General features: G+C 31.9%; 2 protein-coding genes and 1 long non-coding RNA gene across 5 annotated transcripts; 1 reads left to right on the forward strand and 2 right to left on the reverse strand.

Moving 5' to 3' along the window:
• Positions 1 to 2,014: 2,014 nt before the first annotated feature.
• LOC141690006 (uncharacterized) lies at positions 2,015 to 5,278 on the reverse strand. The gene is made up of 3 exons (XR_012562630.1): positions 5,231 to 5,278; positions 3,708 to 3,780; positions 2,015 to 2,242 (listed from the first exon to the last, which is right to left on the reverse strand). It is a non-coding gene; the product is annotated as an uncharacterized LOC141690006 (long non-coding RNA).
• An 11,499-nt stretch (positions 5,279 to 16,777) lies between these two features.
• On the reverse strand, positions 16,778 to 17,563 carry LOC141693351 (uncharacterized). Its single transcript, XM_074498425.1, has one exon. The coding sequence runs from the start codon at positions 17,469 to 17,471 to the stop codon at positions 16,896 to 16,898; it is 576 nt and encodes a 191-aa protein (XP_074354526.1). The 5' UTR covers positions 17,472 to 17,563; the 3' UTR covers positions 16,778 to 16,895.
• A 3,646-nt stretch (positions 17,564 to 21,209) lies between these two features.
• LOC141689301 (uncharacterized) lies at positions 21,210 to 23,271 on the forward strand. Of its 3 annotated transcripts, none has more exons than XR_012562334.1 (3): positions 21,210 to 21,378; positions 21,838 to 21,915; positions 22,426 to 23,271. XR_012562334.1 is itself a non-coding variant. In XM_074493552.1 (3 exons), exons 2-3 carry the CDS (start codon positions 21,937 to 21,939, stop codon positions 23,034 to 23,036), a joined length of 645 nt encoding a protein of 214 aa, XP_074349653.1. In that variant the 5' UTR covers positions 21,210 to 21,378; positions 21,838 to 21,936; the 3' UTR covers positions 23,037 to 23,271. The 3 variants fall into 3 exon arrangements, 1 of the variants encoding a protein (XP_074349653.1); XM_074493552.1 differs by having other exon boundaries at positions 21,838 to 21,970; XR_012562333.1 differs by lacking the exon at positions 21,838 to 21,915.
• The last annotated feature ends 873 nt before the right edge of the window (positions 23,272 to 24,144 follow it).

Consider the following 24,144-nt stretch of genomic DNA (forward strand, 5'->3'; position numbering starts at 1 on the left):
GTCACACACACTGTAGAAGGGGGTTGAATACAGTGTATACTACAATCAAATCGAATTAAGAACTTAAGTATGTAACAAAAAATAATCTTATTAATAAAACAGTATTGCAATGGAACCGTTCTCTCTCAGTGATGAATAAATATCATGAGAGCTGCCAGGGTTACAATGAATAATATTCTCGATAACGATAACACATATAGTGTAAACCCTATGTCTGTATTTTTATACCACACAGTTACAACATAATCTCTAATTGATATCGAATATAATTCTGTATCCTAAAATATATCAATTAGTTATCTTTTCCTCCAAGTCTTTTATTCTTCATAGAATTCTTCTCCATGCATACCTCTTCTTGTTTTAGTCTTGATCTTCTTTCCCTTCAATCAACCACCTTCCTTATCTGAAAGTCTTCTTAAGTCCTGATATTATCTTTTGATGAATATCTTCTGATATCTTAAGTTCTGATAACTTAAGTTCTAATATCTTAAGTTCTGACTTCAGTATAAGTACTGATTTCCAGTTAAGTCCTGATTTGTCCTGTTATTTAAGATCTGAAAACTAAACACAAATCATTATTAGACATGACATCACAAATAAATCTAACAGTTTACCCAGTGCGCACCCGAAGGCTAGCGGCTGCGGGTTACCTACGATTAAAAAAATAGAGAAATATGTATAATAATGAAAAAGTATCAATTGAAAAGGATGTTAAAATAATAGTGCTCAGTATCATATGTTAAATTTTATAAAAAATCAGATCACATTAATTTGTTTCTTAAATTTACTTCTCAATAATTTAAAAACTTAAATCAAATCAAAATAATATTTTTAGTGACGGTTTCTATTCTGTAATTAAAAAGGTACATTAGAGAGGTGTCAATTTAAGTTTCTCTCTTGCTTCCTTTTCTCTTTCTCAAATATAGTCGCCGCCTGAGTTTTCGCCGATTTTCACAGGTGAAAAACCCCAATCTCTTTATTTTCTTTCTGTTTTCTTAGTCTTGTTATTAGATCTTGGTTTCTATCATTTTTCCAAAAATAGTTTTAGATCAAAAATCATTAGAGTATCATAGGTATGTATTAATATTAATTTATTTTTAAGTGAATTATAAAATTATATGTAATATAATTAAAATATTTGATTGAAGCAAAAAATTGAAATTGTTATAAAAGGTCGCCTTACAACATATAAAAGAGAACACCAAACTGGTTGATAACGACATTTGATCCATTTATATTATTATTATTTAATAAATTTACGCTCAAACACGTGTTAAGAAATTTAATATATACCTATGATAAGCCCTATCCGAAATGAAATATTTATTATTTTTATTTTTTTTGAATTTATTATATTTTTTAAAGATAATATTATTATTTCCTAATTCACTTCACAAATTCTCAATTTTTTTATATGTATTAAATAAGTTTATAAAAAATCTTTTGAATTGGAAGTACATTTAAGTTCGAAAGATAATAGTAAAAAAATTATTATATATATATAATTATCAATAAAACAATTTGTGCTCAAGTGTGATATATTTATATGATTTGCACAAAATTGTCCAAGAGTAAATTTGCTGACAAACTTAGTAACTTTATTCATACTCATTTGACATACTTTTTGTCAGTATCAATATTTTCTATAATAAGTTAAAAATGTTAAAACTAATAAGAAAATTATAAGGACAACTTAGAAGAGAATGCCTGGGTATGCAGATAGGCTAACAAAACCACTTTAAAGGAGAAACATGCCTACACAATCTTGCTTGTGTAATTCATGATTTGTAGGGTCTATAACGACAATCTCAGAAAGTACACAGGTGATTCCAATATAAGACACTCACCAGCATTGCCAATCTCAACACCTGAGTTTATCATAACATAAAAGTTATTAGACAACAACTCCCATAAAGCCATTGACCGCAGATTTTACAGACTTTTCACTGTTGACTATCTTCTTATTCAAATTAACAAAGTTCATTCCAAGGAATTCAGAGATGAACTTGAGACTTTCACTATGTATCATTTGACTGTATTTGCACTCAGAAAACCATCATTATGAAAAATTGACCATTCTTTTCATAATTGCAAGAAAATTTGTGTATACGAGGTGATACTCTAGAAATTAAGAATTTGGTGAAGAACTTCCATTGTCGAGTATTACTCTTTAAAAGCCTAACTATACGAAAATCTAACCTTCAAGACCCATCATAAGAACTTCCGTTGATGAGTCGATCTCCTGCAAATATCACATGACAAATCAAAGTAAAGTTAAAAAATCAACAACCACCATAGTATTACGATGCTTATGTTTGTTACTAAACACAAACACAATGTTAATAAAAATACAATTATTTTTTTACGGTGCTTGTGATATTTGTATGCAAAAAATGTGTGTTAACTAATAAAAAAGCACATTCAAGATATCAAGACCCCGATTTTAGCTTTTATCAGAAGGATTGCATGCAAAAACAAATCTAGTGTTGATCTATGTATTAGTATCTGATAATTACAAATTCCAAGATAAATAAAAATTAAGGATAATGCACTTATGCACTATAATCGTGTGTGTCATTTAGGTGATTAACAGGTTCAACTTAGATCATTAATATTTATATAAATGTTGGCGATCAATAGAAAGTTTGTTGCTCGTGTCATGGCCAGAAACAGGGTACTCATTGATGCCATTAAACATGCTAACAAAGGTTTGGTCCGAAATTATTTGATTGAGTCTTTGATGAGCATGCAAAAGGTCTGATGTAGATGATAAATTTTAGAGTAATACTTAAGTTAGACATGACATATATAATAATGTTAACTTTACATTAATATTAAAGTCTTGTAATACAATTTTAAGTTGTTGGATATATTAACTGGGAAATATATATTATGAATGTTGGAATTTGTGAAGGTAATATCCTTGCAGAAATTAAAATTATAGTACTTTAATTTGAATAATTTGAGTACTTGTAGTAGCTAGTGTTGACATCACTACTATTTTCACTTCCGTTACTCCAAGGACCTTCATGATTTTCTCTGTTGAGGTTTATAGTCCTGTTCTCATGGTATAAAATGGGAAAATTTCGTTAAGATTAATTTATAAAGAGTAAAATTTAATATCATCAATATACAAAGTTTCTTTCTTACACAATTATAGAAAATTATTACTTGTAATATTATACCTCTCCATCGAGTTTCTTGTTCTTAAACCAAAGGGAATCATTATCATCCCTAAGAGCATCATATTTTGTCTTGAGAATATTCAAGTCTCTCTCTAATTGTTAGTCTTCCAGCTAGCCCTCCTGTTCTAGAACCAAATAGTGTCTAGATTGTAGTCCTAAAGACCTAGCTAACTACATTTTCCTCTCAGGTTCAAACTTGTTACCAAACTCAAAACTCTTCTCAAGTGGCTTGGAGACCAAATAGGTGCCTTCTATGCTGAATGATCATACTACTTTCACAATCCATGTCGGAATTTTTTAAAATAAACTAAAAAAATGTAGTATTATGATACTCCTTTTGATAAATTTGGAGATTGATTTTTTACATTTGGACTATGAATATCATACACTTCAAATCTATGTCTCTATGTCAATTTAAATAATTAAATTATACTACTTCAAACATGTTTCACAAATCACTTATATATACTAATCAAATTGTTTGTAAATAAATAATATAATATCTGGCCAGTTAATGAAGACCTTGACGACGTAATTTGCACGTTTGGCCTTAAAAGAGTAATATTTTTTTGTTGGTGAGTAAAGCTTGTTGCACCTGTCAAACAAATTCAAAGATAAGTAGAATAAAAGTCAAAATCTCTGGAAGCATAATTATTAAATAAACCAAAGGTTATATAAATTTGTGCACACAAAAGCTCTACATCAAGTGGTAGTAATTTCAAGTTCCGTTTCACACAACAGAGTTTGTAGTGAGGAAGGTTCTGGTCTATATGAAATAAAAAGTTGTAATAATGTGGTCAACTGTCTAGAAGAAAGTAAGATGCATGTAGTGAGATAATATGGAAGACTTAGTATATAGTTCAAAGCTTCTGGAAAATATTAAATGAAGAATAAGCATGTAACACAAAGGTTATCAACAACTGCAACACTTTCTCAGGTGAATATCTTGCAAAATAGTGGCTGCCCTAAAAAATAAGTGGTATAACAGGCTGGTTTAAAGTCTTCAGTGGTAGGCTAATAAATGTTGTATTCTGTAAGCAATGATGAAATATAATGTATTTAGCTTCTATACATAGGATAGGATATACTGCAGTTTGAAAACACATGAGTGAAAAAAGAAAAACAGCAGGGAGAGTATATAATAGTTGTGTGTCTATTATAGTTGTGTATCCAATATACGCCTCCCGTGAAAGTATTTATCAACATGAAAATTTAATACTTGAAAGAATTAAAAAGAAGACATAACATAACTGCGAAACGTTATATCAATGTGTGATTACCTTCCATTTCATCTCAGCAACCCACAATCAGTGTCAAGTTCATAATAAAAAAATTCCAACTAGCCTGACTCATCTCTAATAAGTTCATAAAAGATAACAGGACGTGGTAGTAGTTTACTAATAAATAAACATAATAAAAAAGCACTTCATTGAGACACCAGATCAAGCAGTTGGTGAACATATCTTGATTATCAAGCACAATTAAACAAAATAATATCTTAGGCAAAATTACTAACCTCCGTCATCATTTTAAAATACCTGAATATGAATGTAAAAATCAATCATATACCATGTACAAATCAAGATAAACTTAAATGTATTTATACACATAACTCATCCATGGTATCAAATTATTTACCACTACTATCAATTCATTCACTTTCTGCACAAAAATAAATATATATTGTCAGATTATAAGCTCTTCATTGAGACAGCAGATCAAATAGTTGGTGAACATATCTTGATTACATGACACAATTAATCAAAACAATATCATAGGCAAAATCACTAATTATCATCATCATTATAAAATACCTCCTCTATGGTATGTACATATCAAGATAAACGTAAAAGCATATACATAACTCGTCCATATTATCAAATTATTCACCTGTTGTATTTATTTATTTACTTTCTGCACAAGTCAAACAAAATTAATAAAAGATGTATATAAACAAAGAATTTGAAGATCTTTTCCCAAGTAACACATAATAACATTTATACACACACACACACACACATATATATATATACATACATACATACCTTAATTAACACTTTTCAAAGTAATTGATTTATGGTTCATCATCATTTTTTATATGCATAAATCACCCAAATATGAGTACATATGAATATATAAAAATAATATAAAAATCAAAATAGAAACAAATCAGAAAAAAGATACCGAATTTATATATGGGGTGGATGAGTATTTAAGAATCAAGAATATACATAATAATTTGAATTTTAAAAAATTGATTCGGACAGATGATGAATCAAGAATGTATTGATTTCACGTATAAGCATTATCAATCAGTGGGTTGTCAAGTTTTAACAGCATTACTATGTTTAGAAAGAATACAATTCAAAAAAAATTCAAAATATTCAGTTTCTATAATTAGGGAGCGGTTTAGGTGTATAGATTGATATGTAAGTTTAGTTTCTATATGGGTTAAATGGATTTAAATGTAAAAAATCATAAATATGTGTATAATATAAAGTTTTATGTGTAAAAACATTAAATGGGTCATCAATCACGGATCATGGGTGAATTAGTGGGTAAAAGTTATAAGGGCAATAGTAGCCTTTAAGATAATATAAATAGGGTCGGGACCAAGAAAAAATATTATTTTAGCAAGTTTATTACTTTACCGGGAGTAAAAATACACTGTGTCCATTATGTTGGGACCGGAGAAAAATATTATTTTAGTGAGGTTATTACTTTATCGATTATTACTTCATCGAGGTTTAATTGTATTACTATTTTTAATAGAAAAATAGAAATATCCTACTTTTGAGTCTCATTTAAGATTATTTGAGTTTAAGCACGAAAAACATGTTAAACATGGAATCACCTTAATCTCATTTGTAATGATATAATACATGTGTGCGCGGTGAACTAGGGGAGCTGCTCCTCAGTAACAACTCGGAATTTATTTATTTTGTACTAATATAAACCAACTTGATATGTTAAGTTAAGTACTACTACCGAAATGGATTGTTTAGAAACCAGTCAAATTATTTTTCAAAAACAATGTCTCAATTACAAGTATTACAACGAAGCAATAAAAAAGACATATATATGTAGAAAATAAATTTTTATTGATATTTTAAAGTTACAAATTACAACATATGTTTAGGTTATGCCCTCGAGAGTTTATACAGTACTCTCTAAAAAACAGATTCTATGCATTATCTAACAAATTTCCACCTTAACTTGAATCCACTAAAAAAAACAGATGTACCAGATGCACCATAATAATGTCAGATGTACCAGACTAAACTCATATGCCTTAGATATTGCCCTTAAAGGGAAATTAACAACTCCGAACAATTAGCAAGTTCAAACAATATTGAAACTTGCTATGTGAAACCGGCTTGGTGAGCATATCAGATGGGTTATCAACAATACCCACTTTGATCAACTTGATTTTCTTCTCACTTCTCAGAGAATGATATCTTACATCTATGTGCTATGTCCGCTCATGATGGACCTGGTCCTTGGCTAAACAGATTGCACTTAGATTGTCACGATACACTGTAGCCTGATCATGATGTAGACCCAAATCACTGACCAGACCTTTCAACCATATTCCTTCTTTTGCGGCTTCTGTCAATGCTATGTACTCTGCTTTTGTAGTAGACAAAGTCACTGTAAGTTGTAGAGTAGCATTTCAACTGACAATTGAACCACCCAGAATAAAAGTATAACCAGTCATAGATCCTCTACTGTAGTGTTTGGGATTTTCGCGATGTATTTAAGTGAATAAAGTATAGTTTGTGCTATAATTGTGAATTTATGTGAATAAATAAAAGATTAAATGATTTTGTGGTTTTCTTATCATTGTTGTATAATAGTAACTGGGAACGTAAAGTAACTCGTTCCAGTTTGATGAGTCAGCTAAGGGCTTAAGTTGTGTTGTTGGGCCGTCAAGTTGAACGGAACTCGTTTTGTAAAAGGGATTAAGGTGTTTAAGAGTGCGAATGTGAAATATATTTGATGATCTTGTGTATTTGCATGTTATTTGATGTATGCGTGTTGCATGTTATTTGATGTATGCGTGTTCAAATATGAGATCTTTGGAATTTTAAATGTTTTTAAAAGGATTTATAAGGATTTTATTGATCTTTAAACATTTTTGTAAATTATAGATATGTGATCAAGGTGCGAGATTTGTTTTATTATTCTTAAAATAGTCCAAGGGACTTTTTAAAAGTGATAGTTGGATTTATTTGGATGATCTAATATTTTAAAATGATTTTATGAAGTGTAATTATATTATTTTGGGATTATTTGTAAAATCCATAATCAATAATCTCTTCGCTTAAAAATTTACTTAAAATATAAGTGAGGAGCTAATTTTATGTTTTAGTTTATAAATTAAAAGGTTTAATTATTTGTGAGTGGAATGGGGATAAATTGCAATATTACAATTATTTTGTAAATCAAAAATAGAATAAAAGGAAGAGGGATTTTGCAAATGACCAAAACACCCCTGAAATGTTTTATATATATCTCCCTCCCTTCCCCCTGAGAGTGTGCATGTTGAAAATTATGAATGCATTCTAAATTTTAGTTTAAAATTTGTGTTTAGTTTCATTTTTTTCAAAGGATATGGTTTAAATGGTTGATAATCAAGTGTTTTTGATTTAGAATAAGTGTGATTCTTGGTTTTTGACCTTGCATGCCAAGTTGGTTAGTTGCTTGTTGTTTTGGTTGAATAGGGTCGAATGATGCTTGGATTTTAGAAAAGAAAATAGTTCGAATTACTTGATTAATTGATATGATTCATGATTTTGGTTGTATGGTGTATTTAAGTTTGAGTTTGAGTTGATAATTCGTTGGGATTTTAATCTAGAAGTATGCATGTAATGTTAAGTGATTGCATGTTGGTTTTATAAAAGATTTGTTTGATTTTATCATGTTGTGTTGATTCGAATTTTGATAAAAAGGGAAAGGGATAATTGTTTGATGTTAAGTGGTTATATGTTAAGTAGGGTTTGCTTGCATAAATGATAAGTGCATATTGCAGAGTCGATCGAAAGGACTTATGGTCAATACTATAAAGAGTTTATAAGCATATCGTATTATGTGCTATGTGAGTATGTTTGTGAGCACTAAGTAAAGTGTTATTACGATTGGGGTAAACATTAGATGTTCTGAGAAATGTCGAGAGTTGATTGAGTATCTAATTAGGGTTTTATGTTATATTGTAGATTTGGATAGCGGAAGCATTCAAGATAGTAAAGGAAAGAAGGTCGTAGGTGGCAGTAGCCCCGGTTCCGTAAAGCAGGAAAACTTTTGAGGCAAGTAACTCTGGCTTCTATTATGAATTGATATAGAGAGGATATTACTGATGCCATGATAGAATGAAAGTTCTTTGTTATACTTGTTATTGATTCTTGAGAAATCCTAAAATTGTTCCTTGTAATAAGCTCGTTATAAGTCTATATGACGATCCCTAACAATAACCCCCTTTGTTTCTAGAAATTGTTACCCTATCCCTATATCTTATTAATCCTTGACCCTAAAAAGAGATTTATGAACTTTTCACATGTTATATCTTGTTAACCGAGATGCCCTATTATTCCTTATACCTTGTTACGTATCGTTCTTTGAAACTATCCTTATTGCAAACTTATACCCTTGTTCAACGATTGATCAATATCGTTAACTTATGATCCCCTTTTATTTTCGATTTATTCACTTTCCTTGAATTCTTAAATTGAACTTAAGAATGACTTTCGACTTGAAAGAGTCCAATTGATTTCATTTATCGACAATGTTAAAACTGAATTTAGATAAACTTACTTGTATTCCAACGTAAAGGTTTTCCAAATGAATTCCTTGAAGATTGGATAGAGACGTAAGAGGCTAATGGGACTAATCCAGTTATATAAGAGGCTAGCGGGGCTAGTCCACTATAAGGCTGAAATAATGCCATAGGCACCTTAATGACCGGATGGAGGTCAGTACGGGCTGATCACCCGTATTATATTTGAAAAATGGATATTCCAATCAAGGGTTCTTTAATGTTTTATAAAAAGAGTAATGTATATATTTGATAAAACATCTTGCTTAATTACTTGAAATGAATAGAATGAGTAGTATCTTCCTCAGAGTAGTGGAAATTTGATCGAGAACCCTGTCACTTTATGTTGTTATTGATCCCCGAAGCTTGAATGACTGTTTCCTTTGGAATGAGAAACTCCTTGAGAGCCTTGTTGTTGATTTGTGATGAATGTCAGTTTTCTCCCAAACTTTGAATCTTGAAAGCCTGGATTTTTTTCAAAGCCTTTACCTAGCCGTTAAAAGAATACTGCCACCTAGTTCAGTTTTATGCAAAAATAGAATGCCTAAGTTAACGTTGTTTACGTTGATATTTATAACTGCTATATAGTTACTTGCTAAGCGTCTTTGCTCATTTATTTGCTTTGATCTAACCATGGCAGTTAAGCGAGAAGATGGCCAGCCTTAGGCGCACTGCTCGTAAGAGCGATCCTGGCGGTCACTACCGTGTTGTAGGATTTCAGATGCCAGATCAGGTTGATGCTGTGTGAGTAAGCGATGGTGGGAAATGTAATAGTTGAATCATATACTTTTGGGTTATCTGTCGATTCCAAGTCGGAATCGAATTAATTGAATTCATTTATATTTTGGGTTGTAATAATATTATTTTCTGGTTGGTAGTTGTAATCTTGTCTCATAATTTATCCTGTTTAGATCATGTTAGTATCGGGGTTTATTACTTTTCTGCTATTATGGTATTAGTATATTGGTGTGTGGTTCCTCATTTCCTAACCCCGAGATTGAGGGCGTCACATCTACTGTCAACATCTCCAGCATAATCAGAGTCTGAAAACTCTGTCACCAAACACCCTGTATCGCCTCCATAAATGAGACCCACATCAGACGTATCTTTAAAGTACCGAAAAACCCTCTTCACAGCTTGTCAATGCTCCTTGCCTGAATCACCCTTAAACTTACTAACAACACTGACTGATTGTGCAAGATCGGGTCTATTAAAAACCATTATATACATCAAGCTCTCTACTACACTAGCATAGGGAACTCAAAATATGTAATCCTTCTGCTCAGCAAACTTAGGTGCATAAGCAACAGACATATGTGCATTTGCAACATTAGGAGTATCTATGAGCTTTGTTGTAGACATGCCAAACCTTGATAAAATCTTTTGAATGTATCATTTCTGCAATAAGAAGAGTTTTATTTTGCTTCTATCCCTATAAATCTCCATTCCAAGAATTTTTCGAGCTGCACCCAAATCTTTCATCTCAAACTCAGCACTAAGAAGACCCTTCAACTTCTAAAAATCAGACTTGTTCTCTACAGCTATCAACATATCGTCCACATACAAGACCTGATAAATCAAAGAATCATTTGCTGTCTTACTATAATAAACACAACAATCATATAGACTCCTGGTATAGCCAATACCTATCATATAGCTGTCGAAATTCTTGTACCACCGCTTCGAAGACTGCTTTAGTTCATACAAGAACTTTAACAACTCGCAAACATAGTCTTCTTTACCAGAAAACTAAAAATCATATGGTTGAGTCATGTATATCTCCTCTTCCAGCTCTCCATGTAGAAAAGTTGTCTTCACATTGAGTTGTTCAAGCTCCATATTCTGATGTGCAGCTATTTCTAGTAGCACCCTGATGGAAGCATGTCTAACCACTGGCGAAAGAATCTCATTATAGTCTACTCCCTCTTTTTGAGTGAACCCTTGAGCTACTAACGAAGCTTTGTACTTGATACCCTCAACGAATGTTTCTTCTTTCTTCTTCTTGTAGACCCATTTACAAGTGACAATCTTTTTGTCTCGAGGCCATTTAACCAATTCCCAAGTCTTATTTTTCTGAAGTGACTCAATTTTTTCTCCCATTGCAGCAAACCATTTTGTAGACTCAGTACATGTAACTGCTTCTTTGTAAGTGGATGGATCATCAGATCTATGATCTACCTCTTCAACAACTTGTAGTGCATATGCCACCATATCTTCAAAACCATATTTCTTGGAGGCACCCAATAATTAGCTCTCCTTGATCGATCAAGAGCCAAACTGTGTTGGTTCACTATTAGTATTGATGAAACTGATGGTTCTGATTCTGATTGTTGTTGAACTTTCTGTTGGGGTTCACTCTCAACTTGAGTAACTCCCTGCTTCACATGTTTTTTAACACCACCACTTTCTGAAACAACAGTAGATTTCACAGTAGAGTTAAACATAGAATTTTCATCAAAGACTACATTTACTCAGTATAACCCTATTTTCATATGGAGACCATATTCTATAACCTTTAACCCCATCTCTATAGCCTACAAATACCCCCTTTTTAACTCGTGGCTCCAATTTACCCTTATTTACATGATAGTAGACAATACAACCAAAAACTCTTAAATCAGAGTAATTAACATGCTTACCAGACCATTTTTCAATAGGATTTATGAGATGAATACCTATGTGAGGTCTACGATTAATCATATAATATGGTGTACTAACCGCTTTTGCCCTGAATCTTTTAGTTAGTCCAGCATTAGTGAACATGCACCTAGCTCTCTCCAGAACTGTCTGATTTATACGTTCTGCTACACCATTCTGTTGTGATGTATCTATGAATGTATGATATCTAGAAATCCCCCATTCTTGCAGAATTCATTAAACTCAGACGAGTAAAATTCTAGGCCATTATCAGTTCACAACCTCTTAATCTTTTTCCCTGTTTGATTCACCAGTAACGCCTTCCACTGCTTGAAAATCTTAAAGGATTCACTTTAATGCTTTATGATAAACACCCAAGTCATTCTTGAGAAATCATCAATCATTGACACAAAAAACCGTGACACCCTAAAGCTCCACCCGGGAAGGATCCCAACAATCAGAATTAATGTAATCAGGTGTGCCTTTTATTCTGTGTGTTGCTTTAGAAAACTTGCTACGATGTAGCTTTCCAAAAACACAATGTTCACAAAACTCAAGACCTATGAACTTATGATCACAAAGAAGATCAGTTTTTGACAGGATTTTCATCCCCCTTTCACTCATGTGACCGCGATAAAATATATTTTTATATATATTTTAGATGATTTTGTCCTCATATTTATTGAGTTATGCAATAATTTTGATATTTATCTGATAGAATTTGATGTTTTATTATAGGTTACAAGAAAATTCTAGATTGGGAAGAATTTGGAGCAAAAAGTCATATTTTGGAGTGAAAATAGAAGAAAATTTGTAATATTGAACTACATGGGATGCAAATACTGTTTGGGCTGTATCTAGAGATCCATAAGTCTGATTTTGATGATCTAACAGTCCATGCGAAGTCCACGAAATTCTATTTAATTCAGAGATTTTCCAGTAAGGAGAATCCATCTGGAGCAGCCCAGAAACACAGAAAAATAGAGAGCAACGAATTTTTACAAAGAAATCCTATTCGGTTTAGAAGTCTCCCTTGTAATTTGATTAGAATAATAAAATACGTTTATTATTAGATAGACCATCATATTTTATTATTATCCTTAGACACAGATACGTATTATTAAAAAGTTTAGACACATAGAATAGTGAGGATTTTATATACTGAGAAAAAAGCCATGGATTTTGGTGTCGTGACAAGATTGAATATCACAGGTTTTCTTATCTGATTTTATTATGTGTTCTATTTAGTTTAATTATGCTTCTTTATTATCTTAGTTGATTTACTTGTTTAATTATTAGTGAGTAGTCGTTTTCTATGGCATAGAGGGGAAACCATGTTTGCATGATAACATTGGCGTGATTTTCACAGTGATTTTATTGATCATGGCTAATTCTAGTTGATTATGTTTTAATTATTAATTTGTATAATCGGCCGATATCATGAATTAATTCCATGCAAATAGGAGTAATAGATTGGGAGATTTTACTCACTAGAGGCACACATACAATTAACATAATTGAAAGTGAGAGCATGAGCATCATTGGATTTCTGAGAGCGTTAATGCTCGGAAGAGATTAACAATTGCTTTAATTGCCTGATTAATTGAATTACTAAAAGTTATTGATGTGTAAGCGTGTTTCGAAAGTGTTGATACTTGAGAGAAATTAACATACTCTAGTTACATTACCACTTTAGTGACTTTAGTTTAGAAGACAGTCATTGTGTGAGCATGGTGGACCTGATTACCCTAGGTTTCTTATTCCTTGTTTAGCATCTAATAGTTTAGTGTTAATTTAGTTTCAGTTCTTAGTTACTAAGATATTATTCACACAATCGTTCTCCTCTTAAAACAATCTATAGTAATTGAGTCGAAATTAATAAAACTTGTCTCCTTGTGGATACGACCTGCACTTGCCACTTTGTACTAGCAATAGACATCGTACGCTTGCGGTTAGATTTAAACTAAACACATCAGACCGGGCCTCATGTGTCATAACCTGGTCATGTTTTCCTTTTCAATCTCAAAAGATGAACAACAACAGAACCTGTTAACGTAGAAGCTTGAAGAAAATATAAGGTACCATGTTTAACACCTTTCAGAATCACTTCAGAACCCTTGCAGACATGCAGAACCCCACATTCACCTTTAAAACTGAAACCCTTGTTTTCTAATGTAACTGTCCGCACTTCCGTACTATGAACTCTAAATCAAAACTGAAATAAAATACAATTTAATAATTCAAAATCTATTATAAAGGTGATTATTACAAAAGTGCAACTAACGAAGTCCAAATGTCAATCTACTCCAATTCTAATTCCTCGAATTCTAGTGCTATTCAACTCGAATCTCAGATGAAACCTAAAATTGTAAGTAATGAGCTATACAGCTCAACAAAAAAACAATCGATCCAACTAGTAGGCCAAGTAACACGTACATATATAACAAAATACGATGATTTATATGATATAATATACGAAACAAACACTTTTGATATACATTCTTATTCTTATTTGATATATACGATACACATAGCGCAAAAACAACAATAATTCAAAATCCATAATCCATGTCACAACTACAACAACCTGGTGATAACGATCCTAAATTTTCAGAAAAATGTCATTACAATCCGATGATTACGGTCTTAAGTTTTTATTCGATATTTTCACAAACCATGACACAAATCAAAGATCCAAAATTATTGTCTCGACACCACGCATATTCAATAATACATATACTATAACACATATTATTTTCAAATATATTATTACTTAACCCAAATTTTGATAATCGAATATATACGCATGTCACACAATTTTGAAAATACTAGCAAGATCGATAGAAGACTTACCTCAAATTCTAACCAGATGTAAATTTACCCCTTTTAACCCTCTAAACGGAGTTTTTCGAAAAACTCGAAACATGAAAATTGAAGATAACTAAAAGACCTTTCTGAAAAGTCCAAAATCAACGAATTCCGATTTGCGATGAATTTTCTATGAATTTTACAAAATTGATGATTTTTATGTATAAGTGCCCTACAAATTTTGATATAAAAAATAAGGAAAACGAATAAGATATATTTATAATGGTACAAAACCCTCTTTCTTAACCTACAAGTTATTTATATTAGAGTCTGATCAAAATTTTAGGTCCGTTAGTCTAATACAATTTTAAATCCTAATCTTTATCAAATTATAATCCTTTTAATTTATTATTATTTTATTAATATTATTCTAAAAATCACAGGAGATATTACATCTAAAATACTCAAAGATATCAGATTCTTCGTCATTAGTGGAACATGCCTAACATCATTCAATGTGCAAAAATTACCATCACATGTCCGAAGTTTAACCGAACCTATACCAACCACCTCACAAACAATAATGTTAGCCATAAAAAATTTTACACCGTCTACATGCTCGTAGGTTGTGAACCACTCCCTGCGTGTACATATATGGCAAGACGCTCCAGATTCAAGAATCCACACATCAGAGTGATGCGTGTGATTAACCGCAACTAGAACAATATATTATTCAGAATTATCACCAGCTACAGCAGTAGTACCAACAACAGTACCCGCCAATTTATTTTGTTGCTTATTTTTCTTGGGACAGTCAGATTTTCAATGCTCCTGCTCTTTACAATAAATGTAGACATCATTAGATTTAGAACCCTTCACATTTGGTTTCTTGGATTTGTACTTCTCTGACTTTCCCTGTCCGGTACTCCCGCTGGCTAACTACCCCGCAGCCTGATTATCTGCACTTGTACCAGCCGCCTTATGGCGCAGCTCTCTAGAATGAAGAGAATATATAATCTCCTCTAGAGAAATAATATCCTTACCATCAATAAACGATTGCACAAAATTCACATACTATAATGATAAAGAAACTAACAGAATTAAAACAGCATCCTCATCTTCAACTTTAACATAAATATTACGCAATTCTAATTAAATTGTGTTTAACCGATCTAAGTGATCTCGAAGAGGCATATCTTCCTGCATACGCAGACTGAACAGACGTTGCTTCAGAAGCAACTTATTTGTCAAAGACTTTGTCATGTAGAGACTTTCAAGTTTCAAGTATAAACCAGACGCGGTATCCTCCTCCGCGATTTCAGTAATAATATTATCTGCAAGGCATAACAAAATTGTTAAGTGTGCCTTTTCTTCGAGATTGGCCATCTCAACGCTTCCAGAAGCAGCCGATTTCAAGTTCAACGACGTTCAAATCCCATGTTGCTTTAACAAGGCACTCATCTTGATTTGCCATAGATTGAAACTATTTCTCCCAGTAAATTTGTCGACCTTCACGTTTATATCATTAGACATTCCAGACATCTTTCTCCCTAAACCGAAATTCAAACCCTAGAATTAGAACTAGGCTCTTGATACTAGTTTGTTACAACGGAAGAAAGAAAGATTATAGTAAATGTAAGAAAATAACACAAATAGGCCGAAATTTTTTTTTTTATTAATCTTTACGATACAAATTATAGCATACATTTATTTTATGCTCTAGAAAATTTATATAGTACTTTTTAGGTGATTATAATAAAAAAAATCCGAAAAACAGACCCAAAACAGAAAAACTCTAAAAAGACATATATTCAAAATCTATATTCTAACAACAAGTCACGTCAATGCCAATATATTCATCAACGGAGAAGGCGTATTTTAAGAGCGGACAACGACCTTTCATAATTACATTGTGCTTGCTCATGTTACCAGTTTCACTCGGAGTACTCGATTATTTAGAAGTTGGTGACCAAATAAGTTGGAAAATGGGTACTCAGAAAATCTAGAGACAACCGTTCATGATTAACTTTTTCTACTAGTCACTCAAAATTTAGTCACTAAAACATAACTAATCAGATTATGATATCATTATTACTTAATTCAATAATATCTTGTATCTCAAAGAGTTGTTTAATATCATGGATTAAAATTAAACAGTGATATATAAGATCATCTGTTAAAATCCAACAGTGATATATAAGATGGACACCCATTATTGATTATAAAATTAACAAAAATCTTATTGTTGAGTCATTTCAAACTATTTTTGTTATCTAATTTGCAAAGTAGTTTATAGAAAATTTCTCAACTAAATTGACAATATGCATGCGAAGAACATATATGAGAGTTGCTAAAACTGAACCCCACATATATAAGTTTTTATTTATTTACAAAATTTAAGATTGCATCGAAGGAAAAGAAGATGAAATTTGTACAACATTAAAATCACACCATTATCGAACCCTCGTGTAGTAAGGTAACGGTTGTGCCATGCTCTTTTGTTTCTCCAGCTCCTTATAAAAGTTCTTAATAAATTCTTCAGCAGCCTTGTCCAATTGATCCGTATTCTCCTCTGATTTCATCGAAAATGGCGAATCCGACACCCTGGGCTGCCTCACCGTGCCAGGACTTTTTCCAAACCCCGGCAGACTAATTGCTGGCGACGCCTCCACACTTCCATAATCACTAAACACTTTTTGATGGTTGTACTTGTGACGGTACTGATAATAATGTTTGTTACGTCTGCGAATCAAAGGCGTATTGCTACAGCTGAATTCGTACTCTTTTCGAGGGGAGACGAATGACATGGCCACGTCTGTGGAGCGACAAACGGAGGAGGCAGCATAGTGGTGGTGGAGCATTAGGCTGCTCATGGAATTGCTTGCATGCTTTTGTTGTTTAAGCATGATATGAAGATCAATTAGTCTTAGTTTGCTCTTTGACAAGCCTTTCTTTAGCATGTAAAAAAGTATGCTTAGTGTGTTGGACAACTTTTTGGCTACAAGTGATGAACATTCTTCTACTTCCATATTTACAGAAAATAAAGTGTAATGTGCCTTATCTTGGGAGTGAAATAATTTGGTTGTTGGTTTAGAAGTGAGATGCAGGGGGGAAGGTATAAATACACACACTGCACATATTGTGGAAAATTATGATATGCATTGTGGAAAACAAACTATAATCATAATATTATAATAAATGTAGGAAACTAATACTTTCCTAGCTTTCGGTTGTGCATTTTGAAATGCAGTACCGTCTAATTAAGCATTGTTTGGTCTTAATAACTTTAATTATATTAAAATCTGTAATCCACAAATATTTCTCAAAAGCACGGCCATCTTCTAGACTCCTAATCTTGTTAGGATAAAGAATTAGGAAGATGTAGCGCCAGTACTTCTAGTAGCAGATTAGTGTATCGTATTTTATCTATACTATATTATAATAGCCGAAATAAAGATAATTTGGTTCCACGGTTTGGTAACACGGTTCGGTTCAACGATAATTCCCTAATTTTGATTATTATAAAAATAGATAAATAGTGTTATATATCTAATAAACTACTAAATTATTAAATTACTACTAAATATAGTATACTTATCCTACTAAACTACGAATACAACTTATCATATTATTAAAAGATATAAATAATAGTGTTACATATCTGCTAAACTACTAGAAATAGTCTATTTATTCTACTAAATTACAACCACATGTTATTCTATTATTTTTATTATAAATTTATAATCATTATATATTTATATAAATATTTTAAAAATATAATATAATTTGATAAATAAAATTTTAAAATATTAATGGAAACCCGTATATCGCACGGGATTTATGCTAATATGAAATAAATAGTTAAATATGGGCCCGGGTTCGGGTAATTCATGGATGTAATTATTTGTCCGTTATAAATCTAAGTAAATAGGTTTAATAGTGAAAATTAACATGAATACAGGAAATTACACGTATTCACCGAAAATTTATGTAGACAGATAGTTTGCCGACATCACTGATCACGGGATCAGTACTAAACATTTCTATATGCATGACCGGCCAGTTGTAAATTTGAATGAAGATAAGAAGCCATGAAACAAAAAACAAATCCCACTTTTGACTTGGTGTGTGAATATGCAATGATTAAAGGCATTTATTATATTAGCAACCTTATGCATGCAGGATTAAATCAATCCAAAACCACAAATGTGTCAATGAACTGGTGGGTTAGTTATAAAAGAAGAGGCCTTTTAAGCACGAAAAAGAGAGAAAATGACGAAGTTATGTTAAGTTAATTATGCATGTAGCTTAGTAATCAGAGTCTTGTACGGAACATTAAAATATACATTCCATTAGCAGGCTAATGAGCCCACATTGAAGCACCAACTGAATTGAAGCCCGCCTATATCAAGTACAAATTTAGTTTCGAATTTTTTACTCAAATGAACTGGACTAACTGCCTGGAATTAGGTTTACTTTAAGTCCAATGATATGATCAGTCCCTGCGTGTCATTCTCATTCTCATATTCAGTGCAAATTAGAGATAGTTTCGACAAGAACAACTTAATTATTTGGGCGCGAACACATTCATCCTCTAATAATCAGTTATCAGCCTCTCTTAAGTTAACCTCTCTTAATCAAACGGTAAACATGAGTCACTAGCTCTCTAATATATATGTTAATGACTAGTCATTAACTAAATGGAAAAACTGCGCGTTTTTTATAGTAACAATTGTTTTTGTTAATAAATTTCATTAACAAGAAAAAAGACCTCCAGCTTAATAGCTTTTGAAACTGAAGCTATATAGTCTGGATTCCAGAGCAGATCATAATCAGAGATTTTATCCATTGGTCAAGAATAAGAAAGGAAGGAGGTGTTAGAGTAATGCCTTAACAAGATCTTGTACTATTCACCAATGTAGAAAATAAAATATGCAGTGCATGTTCACGCATGCCACTTGAACAACCAACATCCCATAACCAAACTAAAAGCAGAGTAGTATCAGCTCGATCGGATGTTAGCTAGACAATGATGACTGAAGTGGACATAGAGGCAGTTGTTGAAGAAAATGTGTATGCGGAAGCTGCTAATGATGGGGCATCTTCAAGTTCATGTTGCAATTCAGAGTGGGGGATTCTAACTACCTGGAATTTGTTTCTGTTGGACCAAAGGCCCAAGTAGAAAGACCAAGAAGACGTATAAGCCCAACTATTAGGAATTAGAATGTACTTAGAATATGGCCCAAAGGCCCATATTGTAAGTAGCTAGTAGGAATCTTATTTGGAGAATGTAGGTATCATTAGTAATATATTTTCTCTTATCTTTTTTTTTAAGAAAAAATATTATAATTTTTTACTATTAAAAATTTGAATAAATAAAAATTAATAAGCAAAAAAAATATCATGGTGATTAGAGAAATAACATCCATTTACCTAATTTAAACTAATTCAAGAAATTACGAGTATTTATTCATGTTTTTTTTAATATTTTTAGATATTGTACTAACTATAATTCGAGTAAATGAAATATACTAATTTAAATAAAAATAAAGAAAGAGAAAATAAGCATAATTTATGTAAAATTTAAAATGTAAATTAATATCATTCAGAAAAACTAATACCAAGAGAGTACTACTCATAATTTACCTAAAATTTAAATTTGAAATAACAAAAAAGGATTGTTTTTTTATGAATTTCATTATTACAAATATGATCTTCCTCCTAATTGGTAACTGCAGACTCTTTATATGCTCTTTTTAAAAGAAAAATTTACTCTATCAATAATTATACCTCGTCGCCGGGTATATATATATCTACGTTTACATTAAATTTATTTCTCTGCAATTCTACCGTTTTGGGACAACCACAATTTCTATTTATGTTTTTAATAAACACTAATACGAATAAATAAATAATTAATTTTCTAACAAATAACTATTAAAAATAAAATACTCGGGGTGTAAATTATGGAAGCATGCACACCACGTTTTAAACCTAATTCTAAGCTCATGCGTGGTTTCCCTTTTATTTGTGTAGTTTCTTAGGTCCCTTTGTTTGTCCGAATTGTCATTGTTGGTTGTTACTATGATGTCACTATTTGTGTCGTTTAAACACTTTGAATTTTAATGATTTCAATATATTATTCTAATACTTTTGCTAATTGCTTAGAAAAATACTTATAAATTAAATTTTAAGGTTTTAAAAAAATATATAAATTCCATTAATTACCCTTGATCGCAGGTCTGATATCTGAATTTCTGATCCGCACAACAAACTGTACCAACCTAACCGATTAAATATTTAATGTTAAAATTAATATTATCTTGGAAGAGTTAATTTATGATATATAATTCTAAATAAAATAATAATCAGAGTTCTGACAAAAGAAAACATAAATAATAATCCGAGTTGTACTTGTAATATCACTGTGTGTAGTTGACCCCGTTAAAGTACTGAACTTTCCCACTATTCCATCCTTTTTAGTCAAAACTTAGATGATTGATATCAACGTGTCATTAAATAATTGGATACTATATTAAAGAACAATTAAAATTTTAAAATTCGTAGCACGTCAACCACGTCATTACACTCGAAGCCGTTTGTACAGGCGGCTGTTGCCGGTTTATTACATGCAATATTCCCAAACTACCCTTTATCAAGCTTGACCAAATTGCATAGCCCTTGTTTCCTGAAATTGACACAAGGGTATTATAGGAATGTAACATAATAATAAAACCGCTCCCTTGGAGTTTTCATCATCTAGAGTGGGCTTTTTTTCAAACTACTCAAAGACTACATCAAAAGGAAAGAATACTCCTATATGATGATAATCCATATTTTTACATTCCAAAAAATTATTTTCTTCCTAAATTAGAGCTTTTAGTTCACTGTTTATTGGATTACAGATTCTTTACCCACTCAGGTTTACTACAAAAGGTAAAATTTGTAATTGTTTCTTTTTTGTTTTTGCTTTTCTCTTCTGCCCAGGTACTTTTATCAATCTTTATGGAATTTTTGATGTATATGTTTGTGATTTCAACTGTGTTTGAAGAATATTTGTTTGGTTTTGTCTATAACTGTCAGTATGTGCTTGTTTCTGGCTGAATAATAAGGTTTATGAAACAGTTATGTGATCTTTTATGTGCTTGGTGTAATTATCTGTACATCTATTTTGTATGTTGTTGCAACAAAACTAAACAAAGTGAATAAGTGATCCTCTGGTTACCAAGAAAGGTGTTTTGTTGGAGTTATTATTGTTTAGAATTCAACTTCATATTGAGTTTAAGGTTTATCAAATAGAATAATAAAACATAATATTAACCTTATCTGCAGAGGAATTTCAGATGATCATATTGTAATTCTCGTTTCTCCTTTGGTTTTGCTCTGTTTCTTTAGGTTGTTTAGGTGTACATGCCTGAAATTTCTTTCCAACTCATGCCGTCAAGCGTAGTGATTAATGTCCTGCTAAGAAGAGTAAAGCTATAGAGGATCAGAATGTTCTTATGGATACTGTTGTTGATCTTAACTTGTATTTATTCCTTTTGTTTGTAGTCATTAGATACAAGTCTTCTTTTGGGAACCATTATGCTGCCTCCCTATATCTAATTATTCCCCTCCCTTATGTACTATGGTTAATCTTAACATATATGATATAATCGATGCCACGAGTAAATTCCCTTTAGTGGTGTATCGCGTGTCTAGAAATTTACCGGCTAATCAGTCCATATTTCTTGATCAGCTGATTCATGCCTAATGCATGCCAATCTGTTTTTCTAATTATAAACAATACAATAATATCAGGTATTAGCATTATAGTTAGGCGTACCAACCAAAGTTCCAAAGTTAGACATGATACTACCCTTCTTTTTGTGCAATAAACTGACATAGGCCGATAAGTTTGTGCTATATCTTCCATCATTTTGTGGTTTAAATTTTGTGTACCAATATGTAGTGTAGTTGCTTACTTGTGCTCTGTTTTCTTAGGTAATATGACAAATTACCAGTCCACTGGCCGGAACCAGAAACCTAGAGGGTTACGAGTAAAGCAGGCCCTTCAATTCACACTGATTTTGGCCATATGCATCTGGTTGCTGTATCAGATCAAAGCTTCTAATGAGAATAAACATTATGGCCTAAGTAAATGGACCGAACTGAGTAAAGAAGGCAAAACTTTAATTTTTGGGCGGAAAGGGAGTACAGCGTGGTCTAGTGATAGAATTGACTATGTGTCTGAAAATGATGCAACAGATGATAGTGACGCTGAAAACTGGACGACGGAGTTAGTGTTGGACAGAGAGGAGGAGGCACTCATCGAGAATGATACAGACGAGATATCTACCGAAACGGAGTCTGGAAGTAACTTGCAACACAATGAAATGATTAATGAAACTATTTCTGGGCATAATGAAATGGAAGATGGGAAACATAGCTTTCCTGATGAGAATGGAATTCCAGAAGAGCTACAAAAAGATTATCAGATAATTAGTTTCGATCATATAAGCATCTCATACACAAATGTCCAAAGCAAAAGTAGTAAAAGTAAGGTCATTCCAAGACAAATATCAAAGCAAAAAAATGTTGTAGCAGAAATTTAAGATGATCGCACCACAACAGATCTGGAAATGACTTAAAAGTCGATTCTGATTCATTCAAGTACTTCGAAGATAATGCAGGCAAAGGGTCAGGAACCTGATAATTCTCAGGTTCAGCGTTCAACAGCACAGTCATTTGTAAATTCTCATCTTTCTCATTTTGAGATGCCATTCAAGGTTTTAGTAAAAGTATACAGTATATTAGATGAAAACAAGATATATTACAACTATTTTTGGATGTGGGTTTATGATTTGTTGGAAATTTCGTTCACCTCTAATAAAATTGTAAAATTACAGCTATGAGTATAAAAGAGAAGTTAGTTAAAATGGTGAAGAAGAGTGTGAAATGTATTTTAACTGAATTGTTTTGATACATAGTGTCCTCGAGTATTTATAGTCAGACAAGTCTAACAAACTAACAAAACAGTAAATCATACAGTTGGCAACTACAACACTAACGCTCTGCTCCCGAGTTCAAATCAGGAGAGAAAAGAAAATAACGGAAAAGAAACTTTTATAATTTTCTTTCATAGTCGTGCTCCCGAGTTTTTTTAGGAGAGAAGAGAAAAGATTGAGAGAGAAAATTTCAAAATTTTCCACTCAAAAGTTTCTTCCAAAAAATGGGATGATTTGGGGAGAAGTTCTCACATCCTTTTCAATATATTTCCCTCCAAAACAATATTTTTAAAATTTTCTCTCATTTACAAGATATAACTTGGGAACATCTTAAATAAATTTTTTTGCTTCTCTTCTTTTCCTTTCTCTTCTCTTCGGTTCTCTTCTTTCATAAAAAACTTGGGAGCACAGCCTAAGTCCATATAACAGTCTGCAGTTCCTTCTTTTTTTTAACAAATGCAAAAAGTTTTCATTAATTTGAATATAGTAGAGCTGGGACAAATCCCCGACTGTCTATACAATCAGGTGCTAAAACAAATAATATACTAAAAATAATTAGATGATTTGTTTCCTGATCGTTTAGTACATAGAGTTTAAAAATTCTTGAAGCTAAAAACGAAATCAAATACATCTCAAACGATCCAAATTAAACCTACATCTCTGAAAATAATAACATCGCAATTGACCATATCACATAAAAACCACTGTTAGCCCA

This window comes from Apium graveolens, chromosome 10, assembly GCF_009905375.1.
Source record: "Apium graveolens cultivar Ventura chromosome 10, ASM990537v1, whole genome shotgun sequence".
In the NCBI taxonomy this organism is placed as follows: Eukaryota; Viridiplantae; Streptophyta; class Magnoliopsida; order Apiales; family Apiaceae; genus Apium; species Apium graveolens.